Source organism: Trachypithecus francoisi, unplaced genomic scaffold (genome assembly GCF_009764315.1).
Source record: "Trachypithecus francoisi isolate TF-2019V2 unplaced genomic scaffold, Tfra_2.0 Lachesis_group12, whole genome shotgun sequence".
Lineage (NCBI taxonomy): Eukaryota > Metazoa > Chordata > Mammalia > Primates > Cercopithecidae > Trachypithecus > Trachypithecus francoisi.
Genome location: NW_022681457.1, coordinates 14844815 through 14865208, shown reverse-complemented (window position 1 = coordinate 14865208; position 20394 = coordinate 14844815). Strand labels below are relative to the sequence as shown.

The window sequence follows — 20394 nt, the reverse complement described above, 5'->3', positions numbered from 1 at the left end:
AGAGTGAAGTGGCGTGATCTCGGCTCACTGCAACCTCCGCTTCCCGGGTTCAAGTGATTCTCCTGCCTCAGCCTCCCGAGTAGCTGTGATTATAAGCGCCCGCCATCATGACCAGATAATTTTTGTATTTTTAGTAGAGGTGAGGTTTCACCATGTTGGCCAGGCTGGTCTCGAACTTCTGACCTTAAATAATCCACTCACCTCAGCCTCCCAAAATGTTGGGATTACATGCATGAGCCACTGCACCCGGCCTAATTATTCTTTTTTAGAGATGGGGTCTCACTGTGTTGTCTACGCTGGTCTTGAACTCCTGGGCTCAAGTGATCCTCCTACCGCAGCCTGCCAAAGCACTGGGATTACAGAGGTGAGCCATTGCGTCCCACCAAAGTTGCAAGTTCTTGAAGCCAGGAACTCAAGGCCCAGGCTCAGAACTCATGGAACATCAACATGTCTTATTCTATTGACCAAACCAAGTTACAAGACCAGCTCAGATTTGAGAGGAGGAGGATCGACGCTCTCTCTTGTTGGAAGTTGCTGCCCAGAACTCGTGGCCACTTGTATTAGACCACATACCTTTTCACCTCTCAGGTTGGCAAAAATAAAACGGTTTGATAATGCATGGAGTTGATGAGGCTGTGGGAAAACAGATACTCCCCATTGTTGCTCCTGGGGGTGTAAACTGGTATAGCCCTGTGAGAGGTAATTTTGCAATCGCTCTCAAAATCACAAATGTGGCAAAACCTTCGTCATTTTGCAAAACCGCTCACCACGTCCAGGAACTTGATGCAAGTATGAAATGATATGAGCCCAGGGCTCTTCATTGCAGCATAGTTTGTAATGTCAAATGGGAGCATACTAATGCTACAAGAGGTGCATTTATCCAGTGGAGATAAGAAAGAGGAAACTCTTCATGCAATTCAGGTTACATTATTGCCAAGTTCAAAAATCTAGGGCAGAACAGTGCGGAGAATACCCCGCTGTGCATTAAAGGAGAGGGGCCTGCCCTGGCCAACAAGGCAAAACTCCATCTCTACTGAAAATACAAAAATTAATCAGGCATGGTGGCAGGCGCTTGTAATCCCAGCTACTTGGGAGGCTAAGGAAGGAGAATCGCTTGAACCGGGGAGGCGGAGGTTGCAGTGATCTGAGACGGCACCACCGCACTCCAGCCTGAGTGACAGAGCGAGAGTCTGTCTCAAAAATAAATAAATAAATATTAAAAAATAAAAAAGAAAAAAAGAAAAGAAAACGGAGAAGGGCATATGTCTATATTTGCTTGTAGAGTATATGCATTAAATAACTTTTTGGTGCTGGGCGTGGTAGCTCACGCCTGTAATCCTTACACTTTGGGAGGCCAAGGTGGGAGGATTGCTTGAGCCTATGAGTTTGAGACCTGCTTAGACAACACAGGAAGACCCTGTCTCTACAAAAAGTAAAAAAATTAGCCGGGTGTGGTGGTTCGTGCTTGTAGTCCCAGCTACTCAGGAGGCTGAGGTGGGAGGATCGCTTGAGCATGGGAAGTTGAGGCTGCAGTGAGCAGAGATTGTGCCACCGCACTCCAGCCTGGGTGACAGAGCTAAACTCTGTCTCAAAACAAAAAATCAAAACAAAACAACTCGTCTGATGCCCCCTTGCCTCCACATTTCAAGTGGAGTGCAGGGAAATGTCCCTTCCCTGCGTGCCTGCTCTTCATTCTTCGGTCCACTAGCCTCGTGTTTGTGCAGCTCCTGGCCTGTCACCCAGCCCGAGTTATCAGTGATGATAGCATCTAGAGAGACTGGCTTCCCCTAGTCACGAAGTGCCAGGCGCTGCTCCCTCCTATCCACACTCCAGACTTGCTGGGGGACTCACTGTCCCGTCTTCTCACCTCTCCTGCACCAAAGGGTTCTGGGTTTACTTGGGAAGGATGTGAGCCAAGACCACAGACTTCTCCCTGCCCCAGCACCCCATCGAGAAAAGCCACCTCCCCATCCCCAGGCTGCTATCTTTCCTTCCTAGGCTTGGCACCTTCCAGAGTCACCTCCTTGATTGTACACACTGATTCAGGGGCCCCACCTGGGATTCTGGGAAGCCTGGCAGGCCCGTGGGTGACCTTGAACTTGTCCTTTCTCTTGCTTGGGATCTCTCCTCTGAGCCAAGAGGGGAGGTCAACCTCAACTTGCCCCCTTAGCAGCCTTATTTATGTTGCTAAATAATGATGATGATGATGACGACTACAATGGCAGCAGCAGTTACTGCCCACTGTTCTAAGTGCTCTACATAAATCAACTCAATCCTCACAGCAGCCCTTCGATGGAGGTCCTCCTAGTTGCCCTGTTTTACAAATGAGGAAACTGAGGCCCAGTAGGTAAAATGTCTTGCCCAAGGCCGCTTAGCTTGGAAGTGGCAGAACTGGAATTTGAACTCGGATTGTCTGGTTCCAAAGCGTTCATCACCCCTCTGGACCGGTGTGCGGTTTCCTTAAAGCCCAAGCATCACTACTACAAATACCTCCAATCCTAACAGAGCCACCATTTAGCATTAGTAAAGAGGCAGGCTGGGCACCATGGCTCAAGCCTATAATCCCAGCACTTTAGGAGGCCAAGGCAGGAGGATCACTTGAGGTCAGGAGTTGGAGACCACCAACATGGTGAAACCCTGTCTCTACTTTAAAAAATACAAAAATTTAGCTGGGCATGGTGGTGGGCACCTGTAGTCCCAGCTACTCGGGAGGCTGAGGCAGGAGAATCACTTGAACCTGGGAGGTAGAGGTTGTGGTGAGCTGAGATCGTGCTACTGCACTCCACCCTGGGCATCAGAGTGAGACTCCATCTCCAAAAAAAAAAGGAAGGCACTTACAATTTACAGCAATCCAGGCCCTGGGCTACACCCATTTAGCAGATGAGCACACTGAGGCCTGAAATAGGGGAAGGGACATCCCCAGAGTTGCACCTCATAGGAGGAGCAGGTGGGGTGTGAAAGCCCATGAAGGGTGGACTTGCCAGGCACCAGGCTGGAAGGCCCCTCACGGAGTGGTTGAAATTGATCTTATTCTCACTGAACAAGTGTGAAAATCAAGGTGGCCCAGGGAGAGGCAGGACAAGAGCGACACAGGTCTCATTCAGAGAGAGCAGATCAATTTCCCTCTTGGTGCAGCCCTGTGCTCAAGCCAGAAACATTTGGGTTCAAATCCTGGTTGTGCTGATTTTCTTATTGTATGCCCCTGGACAAGACCTTGACTGCTCTGAGCCCTGGTTCCTTTCTTTGTAAAAGAGGGAACTCCAGGGCTGATTTCATTTGTACTGGTTGATAAAATATTGAGGTATGTCCAGATTTGGTTGATAAAATTCCCCTGTCTGGAGGCCTTGAATGCCCTGATGGCATCTCTGGGTCCTCGCAGACATCCTCATGTTCTAGAAAGATGAGGGAAAGACGGGGTCCCTGGCGGCCACCAGGATGATACTCTAGCAATTGGGCAGAATTGTTACTGCCAATACCTTGGCTATATTGACAGGTGGTCAAATATTTTGCGTATCCTTCCTGGGGTTAATGATAATGGCTGGTAGGACTACTGTAAGGATTTTGTGAGCTAACGTCTATAATGAGTGATGAGGCAACCCATTATTATTTCATATTATTATTATTTCTTTTTTAGAGCAGAGTCTCACTGTCACCAAAGCTGGAGTGCACTGGCGACATCATAGCTCACTGCAACTTCTAATTCCTGGGCTCAGGCGATTCTCCCACCTCAGCCTCCTGAGTAGCGGGGACTGTAGGTGTGCACCACCATGCCTGGCTAATTTTTATTTTTATTATTTTTTTGAGACAGAGTCCCAGTCTGTCACCCAGGCTGGAGTGCAGTGGCGCAATCTTGGCTCACTAAAACCTCCACCTCCCAGGTTCCAGTGATTCTCCTGCCTCAGCCTCCCAAGAAGCTGGGACTACAGGCATGCACCATCACACCCAGCTAATTTTTTGCATTTTTAGTATAGACGGGGTTTCACCATGTTGGCCAGGATGGTCTCAATCTCTTGACCTTGTGATCCGCCTGCCTTGGCCTCCTAATGCGCTGGGATTACAGTCGTGAGCCACCACACCCGACCCTAATCGGCTTTTGCCATCCAGTGTCGGGCCCAGCCTTCTCCCGCAAGTATGCAAAACAAGTTGGTAAAAATCAGAGAAGCTGGATGGGTAAGCCTGAACTGTGAAGTTCGATTTGTCGGTAAAATGATGGGGCTCTTCAGTAACTTCAGGAAATGCCTTGGATATAGCATGGAGTTCAGCTTTAGTTCCAGAGACATAAGAAATTTGAGGACCTCAGTGTCGTCAGACAGCCTGGTTTTAAGGGGATAAGTTTTTATAGGTTGAGGTTATGAAGCAGAAGGGGAAGGGGTGTTAGTGGGGAAAGACATCGGAAAAGAAAGAAAGAGAAGGGTTAAGAACCAGTATATGGGACCTGAGAGAGAAAGATTTGGGGCTTCAAATGCTTTTGTTTTTTTTTTTTTTTTTTTGAGACAGTCTCGCTCTGTCGCCCAGGCTGGAGTGCAGTGGCATGATGTCAGCTCACTGCAACCTCTGCCCCCGGGTTCAAGCGATTCTCCTGCCTCAGCCTCCCAAGTAGCTGGGACTACAGGCGCGTGCCACGATGCCTGGTTAATTTTTTTTTTTTTTTAAAGTAGAGACAGAGTCTCGCCATATTGGCCAGGCTGGTCTCGAACTCCTGGCCTCAAGTGATCTGCCCACCCTGGCCTCCCGAAATGCTAAGATTCCAGGTATGAGTCACTGCGCCTGGCCCACCTGTCTAATTTTTAAATTTTTTTTAGAGGCTGGATCTCACTATGTCGTTCAGGCTGGTCTTTTAACTCCTGGGCTCAAGTAGTCCTCCCACCTTGGCCTCACAGAATGCTGGGATTACAGGTGCGAGCCCCTGTGCCTGGACACAACCTATTAATAGTAGTAGTAATAATAATAACATGTCCCCCTGTCCTTCTCTGGCCTTACTGAGTAGTCCCAGGCTTTCCCCACATGCCTGTCAGGACTCAGTTTCCCCATCTCGATGCTCTTTCAGTCCCCTCTCTTGCCGAGTGTCCTAGTGGCCAGGGTGGTGGGTGGGGCCGCTATCTTCCTGGCCTGTTTGCTCTCCCTCTTCCGGGGCTGCTACCCTGGCCAAGGCCCTTGAATAAAAGGCAAGGGCACCTATGTCCTGCTTCCTTCTCTCCAGCCTGGATCATGCTCTGGCTCCTCTCTGCCCTGGTGCTCCTGGGAGCGCTGGCCGCCCCAGCAGGTAAGCGAGTCGTGGTCCATCGGAAAGGGAGAGGGTCGGCTCAAGATCACATGGGGTGGTGGGAGTCCGGCTTTAGAGTCTGGACCCCAGGTCCTTCTAACTGGGCTCACTGTCTAGCAGAGGCAGAAGAAAAGGGCGGCTGAGAACCTGGTTCTGGAACCAAGTTGCCTGGGTTCAAATCCTGACTCTGCCACTTCTTAGCTGTGTGACTCCAGACAAATCACATAACCTCTCTTGCCTCATGTTTTCTGTGAAGTGGTGACAGTGCCCCTGCCTCAGAGGGTTGTTGAGGCATTGGTTGAATCCACATGTTTGAGGAGTTCAGAACAGTGCCAGCCTGGCAATGGCTCTGTTTGAGAGTGAGCTCTGCTGGATTATTCAGGAGCAGTTACTGTTACTCTTTTACCTCGTCTGCTTATCTCCCCTTTGGCTCTAATTCTGCCACCTTTGCCTGAGTTGGGAATTAAGTGGTTTGGATCCTGGCCAGGACCTCACTGTGTGATCTTGAATTGAAACCTTAAACCCAGCAGCTCCCACTTAGAGATTCGGTGATTCCCATCTCCAAACCTTTGCCTGCATTGTTTCATCGACTTGGAATGCCATTCGCACTCCTCACCACAAAGAAAGTTGTTGATCTCCCAATGGCCCTCCCCCGCCAGCCCTCAGTTTTATTCTTTATTTTATTTTATTTTCGAGACAGGATCTCACTCTGTTGCCCAGGCTGGAGTGCAGTGGTGCAATCTTAGCTCACCGCAGCCTGAACTTTTGGGCTCAAGTCATCCTCAGCTTCCTGAGTAGCTGGGATTACAGGCATGAGCCACCATGCCTGACTAGTCCTATTCTTGAATCGTGTGTGTGTGTGTGTGTGTGTGTGTGTGTGTTCTTTGTCCTTCTCAAACTGCAGAGTCTGATCACTGTTCTCTTCCTTGCAGGAAGCTCCAAGACATGTCCAGCCTGCTCTTTGCTGCGAAACTGCACTGAAATAACTTGTCCTTCTGCCCAGGACTCCTGCTTGTTTAGCCAGATGCAGCTGGGTGGGGGACCGGGCTGGGGACTGGACAGGGGCTGGGCGGAGAGAATGGACAAAGGTGGTGGTTGGAAGGGGGGCATGGATGAGGCATCCTGGGACTGGAGATTGCCAGCCCTGCCTCATAGCTCAGCCTGGTGCTGCTGGGGTAAAGGGCAGAGGGGAGCTCAACAGCAGAAGAGGCCCTGGATTGGCCATGGGGATTGCTATAGAGTGGGCAGAGGTCCTGGAGGGCTTGGAAAGCAGGGGCCCTAATCTACCTTCCTCAACCTCTATCCCTAGAAAATGGGACTCTCATTGAGAAGGGGTCATGTGTGGCCCCTGGAGAATGCCAAGAAGGTGTCTACGCCCTGACCTACGGCCCCCATGCAAGTCTCTGGGTCAGCACAGCCTGTTGTGAAAACAACTGCAGTACCCTTCCCCAGCAAGGTTTGTTGGGGGGACCTCGGGCTCACACACCAGGGTAGGGTGGGTGTCATGCAGACCCGGCCTCAATTTCCTGCCTCACAGCCTTTTGTCTGACTTATTGGGGCAAGAAGGAGACCCTCAGTTTTCTCATCTAGAAAATGGGCGTGATGTAGGTTTTAAAGGGTGTTCATCCCCTAAGCTGGCATGTGGTAGACACTCCTTTTGTTGCCATGCTTACTGAATATTGGGAGGCTAAAGAGATCTCCAAGCTCTTTTCTGTCTCTCTCTCTCTCTTTCTTTTTTTTCTTTTTTTGAGACAGAGTCTCACTCTATTGCCCAGCCTGGAGTACAATGGCGCAATTTTGGCCTACTGCAAACTCCAGCTTCCTGGTTCAAATGATTCTCGTGGCTCAACCTCACGAGTAGCTGGGATTACAGGTGTATACCATCACATCCGGCTAATTTTTGTATTTTTCATAGAGTTGGGGTTTCGCCATGTTGGCCAGTCTGGTCTCAAACTCCTGACCTTAAGTGATCTGCCCGCCTGGGTCTCTCAAAGTGCTGGGGTTACAGGCATGAATCACTGTGCCCAGCCTCTTTTTTTGTCTTTAATAGAGGGGCTCCCCTTGAAGGCTAGTCAAACAGAACAAGAAACCTCACAAGTGGTGACAGGCCCAGGTCTAGGGTGAGCCCAGCCAGGAGCCCAGGATGCCAAAAAATTTTTTTTATTTTTTGACAGAGTCTTACTCTGTCGCCTAGGCTAGAGTGCAGTGGTGTGATCTTGGCTCACTGCAACCTCTGCCTCCTGGGTTCAAGCAATTCTCCCTCAGCCACCTGAGTAGCTGGGATTACAAGCACATGCTACCACACCAGGCTGAGTTTTTTGTATTTTTAGCAGATATAGGGTTTCCCCATGTTGGCCAAGCTGGTCTCAAACTCCTGGCCTCAAACAATCCACACACTTTGGCCTCCCAAAGTTCTGGGATTACAAGTGTGAGCCCTCGTGCCCAGCCACAGGGTGCAAAATTTAAGGAGATGCTCACTCTAAGGGATGGCCCTCTACTTGCACAACCATGAAAAGTCGTGCCTCCTCAAATTTTGGGCCCCTGGTGTCACTCTAGACCTGGCCCTGGGTGGTGAAAAAAATCACTTTTCGTTGCTTGGTTATTTCTTCTAAGAAGGAATTCGTAGCAATGGGGAGAGGTAGCCATCCTTTCAAATGAGTGGGATTTCCCGCTTCCTAATTTGTGTCTACTTTTCCTCCCAAATTGTGTCTCTCAGCAAAATAAAACCCCCAGGTTCAAGTTAAGAGGTGGGCATGCTATTCAGAATATAAAATGCTAGGTATGATTAAAACTGCATTAATTTTTTTTAGACAGTCTTGCTCTGTCGCCCAGGCTGGAGTGCAGTGATACAATCTTGGCTCACTGCAACCATCGCCTCTTGGGCTCAATCCATCCTCACACCTCAGCCTCCCGAGTAGCTGCGGCTACAGACACGTGCCACCATACCTGGCTAAGTTTTTTGCATTTTGTAGAGATGGAGTTTCGTCATGTTGCCCAGGCTGGTCTGGAACTCCTGGGCTTAAGCCTTCCACCTGCCTCAGCCTCCCAAAGTGCTGGGATTATAGGCGTAAGCCATTGTGCCCAGCCTCAGGTCTCAAAATGTTCCTTGCAGCCCCTGAAAACTTATTCTGGGGCCAGGTGCAGAATCACTTTGGAGGGAAATGATCTGGATTGTGGGAGTAGAGGCAGTGAGAGAGGGAAGGCAGGAGAACAGAGGCCTGGTGAGGAAGGATGGCTGTAGGGGTGTTCCTTAGCCCCCACCCCACACTGACTTTATCGACTCCCACCAGAGGCAGGGCCCAAGGCCAAGCCCAACACTGTGAAATGTCACTACTGTTCCGGGAATAGGTCAGCTTCATGTGACTCCCTTTTGGTCATGAACTGCACTGGGAAACAGACTGCATGTGTCACCCTCAACGGGACCTGGAGTAGAGGTAAGGGCCCCTTCACAGGAGGTCATTTGGGTGGCAGGTTTCTTCCCACCTGCACAAATAAAGCTTGAGCTTCATTTGCATTTGTGTCCCGGTTATCTATTGTCCTTTAACAAATCACCCACAGGCCAGGAGCAGTGGCTCACGCCTGTAATCCCAGGACTTTGGGGGGCTGAGGTGGGAGGATTGCTTGAGCCCAGGAGTTCAAGACCAACCTGGGATACATAGTGAGTTCCCATCTCGAAAAAAAAAAAAAAAACCCAACTCACTCACAAGATGGGTGGCTAAAAATGACAATCATTTGATGATCTCTTCCAGTTTCTTTGGGTTGGGAATTCAGGAAGAGCTCCTTTGGAGAGTTCAGGGTCTCTCATGTGTTATAGTCAGAGGGTGTTAGGAGCTGGAACTGCTGGGGCAGGAATAACCAGGGGCTTTCTGAGCACCTCTTGCATATATGTAAAAACAGGGCCTTTCCACGTGGCCTCTCCACATTGGTTAGATTGAGCTTCCTCCCATCATGGCTACCTCAAGGCTCTTTACATGGTTGCGAACGATTTCATTCAGCAAACAAAGTTATAGCGGCTTGGTCTTTATGGCTCAGCCTTGGAAGTCATGTAATGTGACTTCTATTCTGCTTTATTGATTGAAATGGTCACAAAAGTTCTATCTGGTTTCAAGATGGAAGAGGCATGGACCCCACTTGTTGACGTGTCATAGATTTGCAGAGATATTTTTAAATCACCACTATGATTTGCAAACAGTTGGAGGAGAGGCCTTTTCAGCAAAAGATTTATAATATAACCATAGTAGCCAGAGGATAAACTAATTATGAAGCCAACCAAAGAATCGAGAGCAGTAGCTTGGGCTTCTGCTTTTGGCAGTATGGTGGACTTGATCCTCTAAAAGATCTTTTGCTCCAAACAGTGGCATACTGGGAAGGTGGAGGACAGAGACAGTGAAATAGAGGAAGTGGCCCATCATGGTAGGGAGGAGCATTTTATCACTGACATTGTTTAGAATTGCTGGTACTACATGGTGATAATAAAAAGCAAACTGATCTTTTAGTTGGTTTTATGATTTTAAAAAATTCTCTATAGGCTGGGCATGGTGGTTCATGCCTGTAATCCCAGCACTTTGGGAAACTGAGGCAGGTGGATCACTTGAGAACAGGAGTTTGAGACCAACCTGGCCAACATGGTAAAACCCCATTAAAAATACAAAAATTAGGCCGGGTGCGGTGGCTCAAGCCTGTAATCCCAGCACTTTGGGAGGCCGAGACAGGCGGATCACGAGGTCAGGAAATCGAGACCATCCTGGCTAACATAGTGAAACCCTGTCTCTACTAAAAAATACAAAAAACTAGCCGGGCCAAGTGGCGGCGCCTGTAGTCCCAGCTACTCAGGAGGCTGAGGCAGGAGAATGGCATAAACCCAGGAGGCAGAGCTTGCAGTGAGCTGAGATCCGGCCACTGCACTCCAGCCTGGGCGACAGAGCAAGACTCTGTCTCAAAAAAAAAAAAAAAAAAAAAAAATTACCCGAGTATGGTGGCACACACGTGTAATCTCAACTACTTGGGAGGCTCAGGTAGGAGTGAGCTGAGATTGTGCCACTGCACTCCAGCCTGGGTGACAAAGTGAGACTCTGTCTCAAAAAAAAAAAATTCTCTATAGACAATAAACCCCTTATAGCCTGTTCCCAGGATGGACTGCTCCCATTCCCTACCCCTGCTTAGTATGCCACTGTTTACAGATGAACAAGATCCTATACAGAAATATTTTTCCACACTTTTTCGGGTTGCAGAAAGTTAAGAAAATTTCCACATGTCCCTAAGCAAAACAAAAATGTGAACAGAAATCAGAATGGGAGCAGTGAGAAAACATGGAAGGCACAGTGGTCTGGGAGCAAATGCTGATAATAGCCTGCTTTAGGTAAATAGGTTTTGGGCTGGCAGCATGCTTCTGGAATTTAGATTCCCACATAAGCTAGGGACCTTGGACAGAGGCCGAAATGATCCCTGGTCAGTAGCACCTCCTGGCACTCAGTAGAAGCAAAAGCAAGTCCTTTCCAGGGAAAAGCTCCCAGGATTCCCACAGATGAATATCAACCAAATGTGAGCTCACAATCATAGTTCATGAAAGGCACAAGGAAACAAGCCACCATGAGTGATAGCAGAAATAACAAATCAGAGATACACAGACCTGTGAGGAGCTCAGCTATTGTAATTATCAGCTGTAGAACATAGCATAACGGTATATGATATGTCTGAAGGAATAAGCTTAGAATCACAAATGTGAGCAGGCAACAAGAGGTTGTAAAAACTGACCAGGCAGATTTGAAACTGAATCATATAGAACTACTAAGATGGGAACTTTCAGATAGCAAAAGATAGACATCAAGGTGGGAGGGTTGGACTCTGAGCCTCTTGTTGCAATCTCCTCTCATTTCTGCAGGGGGTCCCCAAATTCTGAAGGGCTGTGCTACACCAGAGGTCTGCAACTTACATGAGAATGCCACCCTGGGTCCAGAAGACTCTGGATTTCATCTCACCGCTAAGCCTGAATGCAACTACCTTACTCCTCCTACACAGCCAGGTGCTTTGAACCCTGCCTTTCTTACCTCCCTGGATCCCATATGCTCTTTTCAAACCTATGTGTTCCCAGGGTGTCCACATTCCCTATGATAATGCTCCCAATGAGTACAATTACCCATACACACACACCCCCCACCTGACACACTCAGAAGCAGAACATCTATTGGCACATATCCACAAACATCCACATTTACATCCTAGCTCCCAAAATAAATATGCAGAGGTGCATAAATTTCTAAACATGAACATACTGTGAACATATTATGTGAGTGAGATTAAAGATCCACACTCTGTTTAAATGGATCTGAGCCTGGGCAGCATGGCAAAACACCGTCTCTACAAAACAACAACAACAACAACAAAACAAAGCCAGGCATGGTGGCATGTGCCTGTGGTCCCACCTACTTGGGAGGCTGAGGTAGGAGGATGGCTTGAGCTCAGTAGGCAGAGGTCACAGTGAGCTGAGATTGCATCACTGTACTCCAGCCTGGGTGACAGGGCAAGACTCCTTCTCAAAAAAAAAAAGGAAGAAAAGAAAAACTTGATGGTGTTTTCTCTCTTTTCTTCACTTCCTTGCTTGTGAAAGAAGACAGATTTGCCAATAGTCTTCTTTTGGCTTAACAAAGAACATTCACAAGAAATTTTGTCTTCCACAAAAGTGATATGCTAATTGAAATAGTATTTACTGGGGCCACAGTTTATTAAGCAATTCAACCAACTCAACAGAGGGATAGATGTTTTAGAGGTGAGAAAGGCAATTTTCTCTGGATAGAGCTGCATTCCCTCAGCTCCAAAGATATAGAGGAAACTTTGTTAGAAACTACACCAGAAAGGACCATTCTGTGTGTGTGTGTGTGTGTGTGTGTGTGTGTTTAGAGACAGAGTCGCCCTCTGTTACCCACGTTGGAGTGCAGTGGCACGATCATGGTTCACTGCAGCCTTGACTTTCCAAGCGTAAGTGATCCTCCTGCCTCAGCCCCCTGAGCAGCTCGCACCACAGGCACACACCGCTACACTCAGCTGATTTTTAAATTTTTTTTTAGAGGCTAGGTCCTCCTTGTCTTGCCAAAGCTGAAGGACCATTCTGTGATGCAAAAGAGAGTGTGTTTACTGGCGCGGTGGCTCATGCCTGTAATCCCAGCACTTTGGGAGGCTGAGGTGGGAGGATCACGAGGTCAAGAGATCGAGGCCATCGTGGCTAACACGATGAAACCCCGTCTCTACTAAAAATACAAAAAATTAGCCAGGCGTGGTGGCGGGCGCCTGTAGTCCCAGTTACTCAGGAGGCTGAGGCAGGAGAATGGTGTGAACCCGGGAGGCGGAGTTGCAGTGAGCCGAGATCGCATCATCACACTCCAGCCTGGGTGACAGAACGAGACTGTCTCAAAAAAAAAAAAAAAAGGCTCATCAAAGAGTGTGTTTACTGAATTTGCAGGCAAAGCCGAAACATTCTCACCTTAACTTCTTCAAATCTCCAGCTGCCAGGAGTTTTCCTTTTTTAAACTGAGCAGTGGATTTTTTTTTTTCTTTTTTTCTTTTTTTGTGAGACAGAGTCTCACTCTGTCAGTCAGCCTGGAGTGCAATGGTGTGATCCCGGTTCATTGCAACCTCCACCTCCTGGGTTCAAGCTATTCTCCCTGCCTCAGCTTCCCAGGTAGCTGGGATTACAGGTACCCACCACCACGTCTGGTGAATTTTTGTATTTTTTGTATTTTTAGTAGAGACAGTGTTTTGCCATGTTGGCCCGCCTCGGCCTCCCAAAGTGCTGGGATTACAGGCGTGAGTCACTGCGACCAGCCCTGAGCAGCAGATTTAATTAATTATCACAATGAAGAAAAAAGGCTGACTTGGGAGCTCAAAATTTACAATATGGAAAGAAAAAGGGCAAAATAGGAAGACTAACAACAGAAATGTGGGACACGGAATTTTTGCACACATGATCCCTGTGGACACAGACACGGAACATATCTATGCATGGACACACAGGCTTTCATAGACATGACATGGAAAAGAGGCACAAGCACCCACAAGCATACAAGAGCACAAAATATACACAGGCAAGCTGAAATACATTACCAACATCCACGAACGCTCACATCTGTACACCAACATATCTATATATATATAAGCACCCCCACACCTTGATGGAAACACAAACACACCCAGCCACAGAAACACACACATACCCTTAAAACCAGCTTTATACACATACACATAAACACACACCCTTGTTTATGCAGACATGCAGGTAAACACCTACTCACACAATGTCCTGCAGAGCTACACACACACACATCCCTGCCCTCCTGCAGACAGTTTCAGAAACACACAGATAATTCAACACAGGAAGGCACAGCCAGATGTGCACACAGACTTAACAGGCCTGCAAACTTGCACACACAAATGGCATTCTTGCAGAAATGCGCACACGAAGGCACTTTCGCGCACTCATGGGCACATATTGATGTGCCCAGAAACTCAGCTCCATGCACGTGCATGCACACTAGTTGTCTCCCGTCCAGTTCATCTTCCTCTGTCCCCAGGTCCTCATGCAACTGTGACACACGCCAAAGCTGAGACCACCATCTGCTTCACCTGCTCAGACGTCCACAGCTGTGGCCCACTTCCGTGCCCAGAGGATAATAACTACTGCCTTCAGATGGCAGGCATCACAGGTGAGTGCCCATGGGGACAGAAATGGGGCCTGGGGCACAGCAAGACCTATCCTCACTCTCCCACTTTGCTGCCTAGCTCCAGCCATTGTAGCCTTTTCCTGGGCATGCAGGACAGAGGCTGGGGTGCAGTGGAGGGTGTGAGTTTAAAATCTACTGCCATTGTTGTTTAAGTTACTGCTGAATAACGAATTGGCCAGAACTTAGTGGCTTAACTGGTCACAAAAAGACAAATACTGTATGATTTCACTGAGTTATCCAGAGTAGTCAAAATCATTGAAACAGAAGATAGAATGGTGGTTGCCAGAGGTTGTGGGGAGGGGGAAATGGAAGTTGTTCGATGGGTACAGTTTCAGTTGTGCAAAATGAGTTCTAGAGATCTGTTACACTCAACAATGTGAATATAGTTAACATTACTGAATGGTGCACTTAAAAATTGTTAAGAAGGCCAGCCGGGCGTGGTGGCTCACACCTTTAATCCCAGCACTTTGGGAGGCCAAGGCAGGCGGATCATCTGAGGTCAGGAGTTTAAGGCCAGCCTGGCCAACATGGTGAAACCCCATTTCTACTAAAAATATAAAAATTAGCTGGGTGTGGTAGTATGCACCTGTAGTCCCAGCTACTTGGGAGGCTGAGGCAGGAGAATTGCTTGAACGTGGGAGGTGGAGAATGCAGTGAGCCAATATCATGCCACTGCACTCCAGCCTGGGTGACAGAGTGAGACTCCATCTCAAAAACAATAAAAAATTGTTAAGAAAGCCACACATGATGGTTTATGCCTGTAATCCCAGCACTTTGGGAGTCTGAGGCAGGAGAATCACTTGAGGCCAGAAGTTCAAGACCAACCTGGGCAACATAGTGAGACTCCATCTCTATTTTTTTTTTTAAAGGTTAAGAGGGTATATATTATATTGTGTGATTTTCAAAAAAAAAAAAAATCACAACTGGAAAAAAAAGCTTCTCGGGTTAGACAAGTATTTGTTATTTCTCACAATTCTGCAGCTGACTGGGCTCACCTGGGCGGTTCTGCCCTAAGTGGTAAAGGCTGAGGTCACTTATGTGATTGCATTCAGCTGGGAGCTTGACTGCAACTGGAATGTTCAAGACAGCTGGGGAGAGTATCTCTCCTCTGAGCTCTTACCAGTCAGTTTCCTAGCTTGAGCTTCCTTACAGTATGGTGACTGGCTTCTGAGAAGGAAGAAGTGGGAACAACCAGGCCTCTTTCCTTTTTTTTTTTTTTTTTTTTTTTTGAGACAGATTCTTGCTCTGTCGTCCAGGCTGGAGTGCAGTGGCGCAATCTAGGCTCACTGCAAGCTCCGCCTCCTGGGTTCACTCCATTCTCCTGCCTCAGCCTCCCGAGCAGCTGGGACTACAGGTGCCCGCCACCATGCCCAGCTAATTTTTTGAATTTTTTTAGTAGAGACGGGGTTTCATCTTTACTGTTAACCAGGATGGTCTCGATCTCCTGACCTCATGCTCCGCCCGCCTCGGCCTCCCAAAGTGCTGGGATTGCAGGCGTGAGCCACTGCATGTGGCCACAACCAGGCTTTCTAAGTGATAGACCCAGAACTGTCACAGTGTCAGTTCTGCCACAGTCTATTTGTCAGAGCAAATCCCAAGGCCAGCTCAGATTCAAGGGGTGAGGTAATAGATTCCACCTCTTGATGACAGAGTGGCAAGGTTAGGTTGCAAAAGAGCGTGCAGGATAGGGGATACAGTTGTGGCCATCTTGGTATCTACTACAACACTCTGGGCAGGCAGGCCCCCTTAAGGCTCCTGTCACTCTGCCCCCATAGAAGGAAAAACTGGACTCTTCTGTAAATGGGAAGAGGAGTTCAACTTGAAATCAGCTCTTTGCTATCTTTTTACAGCATAAAGAGGCATAATAAAGATGGTGTTCCAGTCTCCAGTTCTAGATATTTCTGGGATCTTAGAGAAGTTTCTTACTAAGTCCATGAGGTGCTCATAGACAGGGTGGGGAGACTTCACAGGTACAGAGCTGCCCTATTAATTGGAACCCTAAGGAGAGAAGGCAGGGGATCATGGAAGGCTTTCTGAACTATGTGATTTTTTATTGTTGTTGTTATTTTGAGACAAGGTCTCACTCTGTCACCCAGGATGGAGTGCAGTGGTGCAAACTTGGATCACTGCAGCCTTGACCTCCTGGGCTCAAGCGACCCTCCCACCTCAGCCTCCCAAGTAGCTGGGACTGCACCACTATGTCTGGCTAATTTTATTTTATTTTTTGTAGAGGCGGGGGTCCTACTATGTTGGCCAGACTGTTCTTGAACTCCTGGGTTCAAGTGATCCTCCTGTCCCACAGTGCTAGGATTATAGGTGTGAACCATTGCCCCCAGCCTGAACTTAATGTGTCTTAATGAACAATGACCAGCTTTGGAAGTATTATGGGGAGATCTCAGGCAGAGTGAATGCCATCAGGGAAATACCCAGAGAGATTTGGGGAGTTCGGTTGGGTGGTGGGTTGTGATTGCCTTTCCTCACTAGTCTGGCCTCCATCTCTCTCCAGACTTTGGAGAAGTTAACCCTGTCTCCTGGAGAAACGGTTTCTGTGTGACCTCCAAGGACTGCAAATTTGGCAACTCCATCTATGCCCTGACCTATGGCGTTGGCTTTGGCTTCTGAGTCAACACCACCTGTTGCCAAGGCAACTGCCAGGAGCCCACCCCTCTCGGTATGGTGTCACCAGAAAACAGTCAGATGGGTGGCCACGGAGGTGGTGGGTGACTCTGGAGGCAAAGTTGGGGAAGGAATGCAGGAAGGAACATCACTCAACCCCCATCCACAACCAGGCTGCCCTCAGGCACCCTGACCCCAGCTTGGGAGGAAATCCCATCAAGGTCATGACAATGTCAAGGTCGTGACAATATTAAGGTCGTGACAATGTGGTAGAGCCTAGGAGTGCACCAAGGGCTCCGGGAGGTCCTGAGATTCCTTCTGACTGATCCTCATCCTCTTCTACACAGCAACTCATCTGGCCTCACACACCCTGAGTGAGATCTTGTGTCCTACACGTCCTGGGAGCTCCTTGGAGCCCTGCAATTCCTCCTTCTACATGCAGTGTCCCAGTGGGGAAACTGAGTGTGTCCAGCTGGACCTGACGTCTGAAGAAGGTAATGGGGACAGCACGTGTGTGTGTGTGTGTGTGTGTGTGTGAAGGTAATGGGGACAACACACCTGTCTGTGTGTATGTATGTGTGAAGAAGGTAATGGGAACAGCATGTGTGTGTATGTATGTGTGTGCACATGTGTGTATGCATGAGTGAGCCTGAGCATGTTGGATTTGGACACTGGTGTGCTTGAGTTTGGAGTCTCCCTCCATTCTTTACTCTGTGTAGCTCAAGGCAAGGGACTTTATCTCTTTGAGCCTCAGTTTTCTCTTCTGGTAATTGGGGATGGTAGACACACATCTTGAAGGGCATTGTGAGGACAAAGTGAACTTATGAGGGAGGTGACAGAGTAAAAGGCATGAGAACAGGACTCTAGGGCCAGGCTGCCTGGGTTCAAATCCTGAATCCACCACCTATGAGCTGGGTGACCTTGACCAGGTGACTTTGCCTCTCTGTGCCTCAATTTCTCTATCTGTAAAAGGGGATAACTTGGTATGCAACAAGTTCTTTAAAAAACAGGGGAGGGCCGGACATGGTGGCTCACGCCGGTAATCCCAGCACTTTGGGAGGCCAAGGTGGGCAGATCATGAGGTCAGGAGATTGAAACCATCCTGGCTAACATGGTGAAATCCCATCTTTACTAAAAATACAAAAAATTGGTCCAGCATGGTGGCAGGTGCCTGTAGCCCCAGCTACTCGGGAGGCTGAGGCAGGATAATGGCATGAACTCAAGAGGCGGAGCTTGCAGTAAGCTGAGATCACACCACTGCACTCCAACCTGGGTGACAGAGCAAGACTCCGTCTCAAAAACAAAACAAAACAACGACAACAACAACAAAAAACAAACAGGGGAGGCTGGGCGTGGTGGCTCACACCTGTAATCCCAGCACTTTGGGAGGTTGAGGCGAGCGGATCATCTGAGGTCATGAGTTCAAGACCAGCCCGACCAACATGGAGAAACCCCATCTCTACTAAAAATACAAAATTAGCCAGGCGTGGTGGTGCATGCCTGTAATCCCAGCTACTTGGGAGGCTGAGGCAGGAGAATCGCTTGAACCCGGGAGGCAGAGGTTTGGTGAGTCGAGATCGCACCACTGCACTCCAACCTGGGCGACAGGACTCTGTCTCAAAAAAACAAACAAACAAACAACAACAACAACAACAAAACAGGGGAATAACAACAGTCGCTAAGTCCTAAGACTGTTGAGAGAATTGAATAAGATAATCCACTAAACTATATCAGTGCTGTCTGAAAGAAATGTAATGTAAGACACGTGTGTAATTTAAAATGTTCTGGGCCAGGTGTGGTGGCTCACACCTGTAATTCCAGCACTCTAGAAGGCCAGGATCGCTTGAGCCTGGAAGTTTGAGGTCAGCCTGGGCAACACAGGCTGACCCTCTCTCTACAAAAAATTGTCAAAATAATTAGCTGGGCCTGGTGGTACAACCTGTAGTCGCAGCTACTCAGGAGGCTGGGGTGGGAGGATCACCAGAGCCCAGGAGGTCGAAGCTGCAGTAAGCCGTGACTGTGCCACTGCACTCCAGCCTGGGTGACAGAGAGAGACCCTGTCTCATTAAAAAAAAAAAAAAAAAAATTAAAAAGGAAACAAACATTGCACACAAGTGAAAACCTACCTGTAACATACGTGTAAGGTAGAAGGAGTGACAAATGAGATAGACAGCGGTGACCAGCCTCCAGCTCAAGGAAAAGAACATTCCTGATGAGTTTTCACGAAGGACATGGACTCGAGGGGCTCGCAGACACTGTGCGTGTGCAAGGCACTCTGCCTGAGCGCGCCCCCACGTCCCCTCCCTGCACCCTGTCTCCGTCTCTGCAGGCGGCCGGAACATGAGCCTACGCGGCTGCGGCTCCAGAGACCTGTGCAGCGCCCTGTACTGGACCCACGGGCTCCCGGTGCTCCCGAAACATCGGCTGTCCAGCCACTGCAGCTCCGGCCGCCGCGCCGTCCTAGAGTCCCACTGCCGCTCGGGCGCCGCGCCCGGCCTCCGCCTCACCCTGCCGGTTCTGGCGTTAGTCCTGGCGACCGCGACGCTGTCCTGAGGAATCCCGCCTGGACCACCCTGCCGTCCAGGAGACCCCCTCCTCCTGCTTGTTGGGCACGTCGCTAGATGGTGCCCTGGCTCCCCTCTGCTGGGGCAATGCGCAGACCTGGAAGCTTCTGGTGAGAAACTCAGGAAGTAGGGGTGATCTGCCTCCCTCAGACTAGCGCTTCCCAAAGCCAGACCTTCTGCTCCAGACTCAGGGCTTACTCACGGCTAAGTCCTCTTTCCTCCCACCAGGGCCCCAAAGGCCATGCCTCCATCAGCCTAGGGTGTGTCTTCCCCCCTCAGACTAAGGCCACTCACCCCCTGCTGAGATCAGATCTCTGCTCAGCTAAGGGCGGGGGGCGGCGCTGTACCTCCCCACTCTGATTGGCACTTTCCCCAAGGCCAAACCTCCTCACTCAGAAGAGGGCTGTTCTTTTTCCTCAGGTTAGAGACACTTCCATAGCTACACATTCTTTCCTTTAGATCAGAGGCCCTCAAAGACTAAGCCTCCTTCTTCAAACAAGGGGGTCCCCAACATCCGGCTGCTCCTGGACACCAGGGATGTGTCTCTCCTCCCACACATTGACAAGCAACTTCTCCTCTTTCGTTCTCCCTCTTTGGGGTCTAGCAAAATCCTGGGCAGCCAAGGTGGGGCTTGAGGATCCAATACACCCGCTTCCAAGGTTTTCAGGGCAGCCTCCTCCACCCCTACCGTGGTCCAAGACCGGGCAGGGGGCTTGGGTGGGGTGAAGAGCCCCTCTTCTGTGTGGGCTCAATCTCCCAGCTGTAACCAGATCTGAATGAATCACATATCACAATGCCAAGTGGTCTGAGTTTCCTTTTTCTGACGTTTTAACCTCAAAGAGGGACCTGATGTGGTCCTCTCTTCCCTGGGGCTAGAGGAGGTTAAGCCTCTTCAACTGGGGAACCTGGTGGGGACATACTGACAACAGTGTCTGGGAGCCAGGGTGGGCATAAGACCAAATGCTGCATCTAGAACTGAACTCAGAGGACTGAGCGGAGAGGTGACACTGGGGAGCTCACCATAGGCGGAACGCCAGGAACCGTTTGCTTTCTGCTGAAAGTGGCTGGGCGTGGTGGCTCACGCCTGTAATCCCAGTGACCCGGGGCTGACAGTGGGAGAGAGGGCTACCTAAGAAACCACTCCAGGCCATGCACCAGACAGATTAGCTGGCGTGGCTCTAGGGGCCTTGAAAGAGACCGCCCCCACCGGGCGCAGTGACTCACGCCTGTTATCCCA

General features: G+C 49.2%; 1 protein-coding gene across 2 annotated transcripts; it reads left to right on the top strand.

Annotated features, from left to right (window-relative positions):
* The first annotated feature begins 474 nt into the window (after positions 1-474).
* LOC117091911 (protein RoBo-1) lies at positions 475-19059 on the top strand. 2 transcript variants are annotated; one of them, XM_033224869.1, is made up of 9 exons: positions 475-588; positions 6196-6297; positions 6573-6719; positions 8554-8697; positions 11145-11285; positions 13828-13959; positions 16484-16648; positions 16941-17087; positions 18923-19059. In XM_033224869.1, the coding sequence occupies exons 2-7, from the start codon at positions 6288-6290 to the stop codon at positions 16597-16599; spliced, it is 690 nt and encodes a 229-aa protein (XP_033080760.1). In that variant the 5' UTR covers positions 475-588; positions 6196-6287; the 3' UTR covers positions 16600-16648; positions 16941-17087; positions 18923-19059. The 2 variants fall into 2 exon arrangements, with proteins under 2 accessions (XP_033080760.1, XP_033080759.1); XM_033224868.1 differs by lacking the exon at positions 475-588 and adding an exon at positions 4839-5263.
* The last annotated feature ends 1335 nt before the right edge of the window (positions 19060-20394 follow it).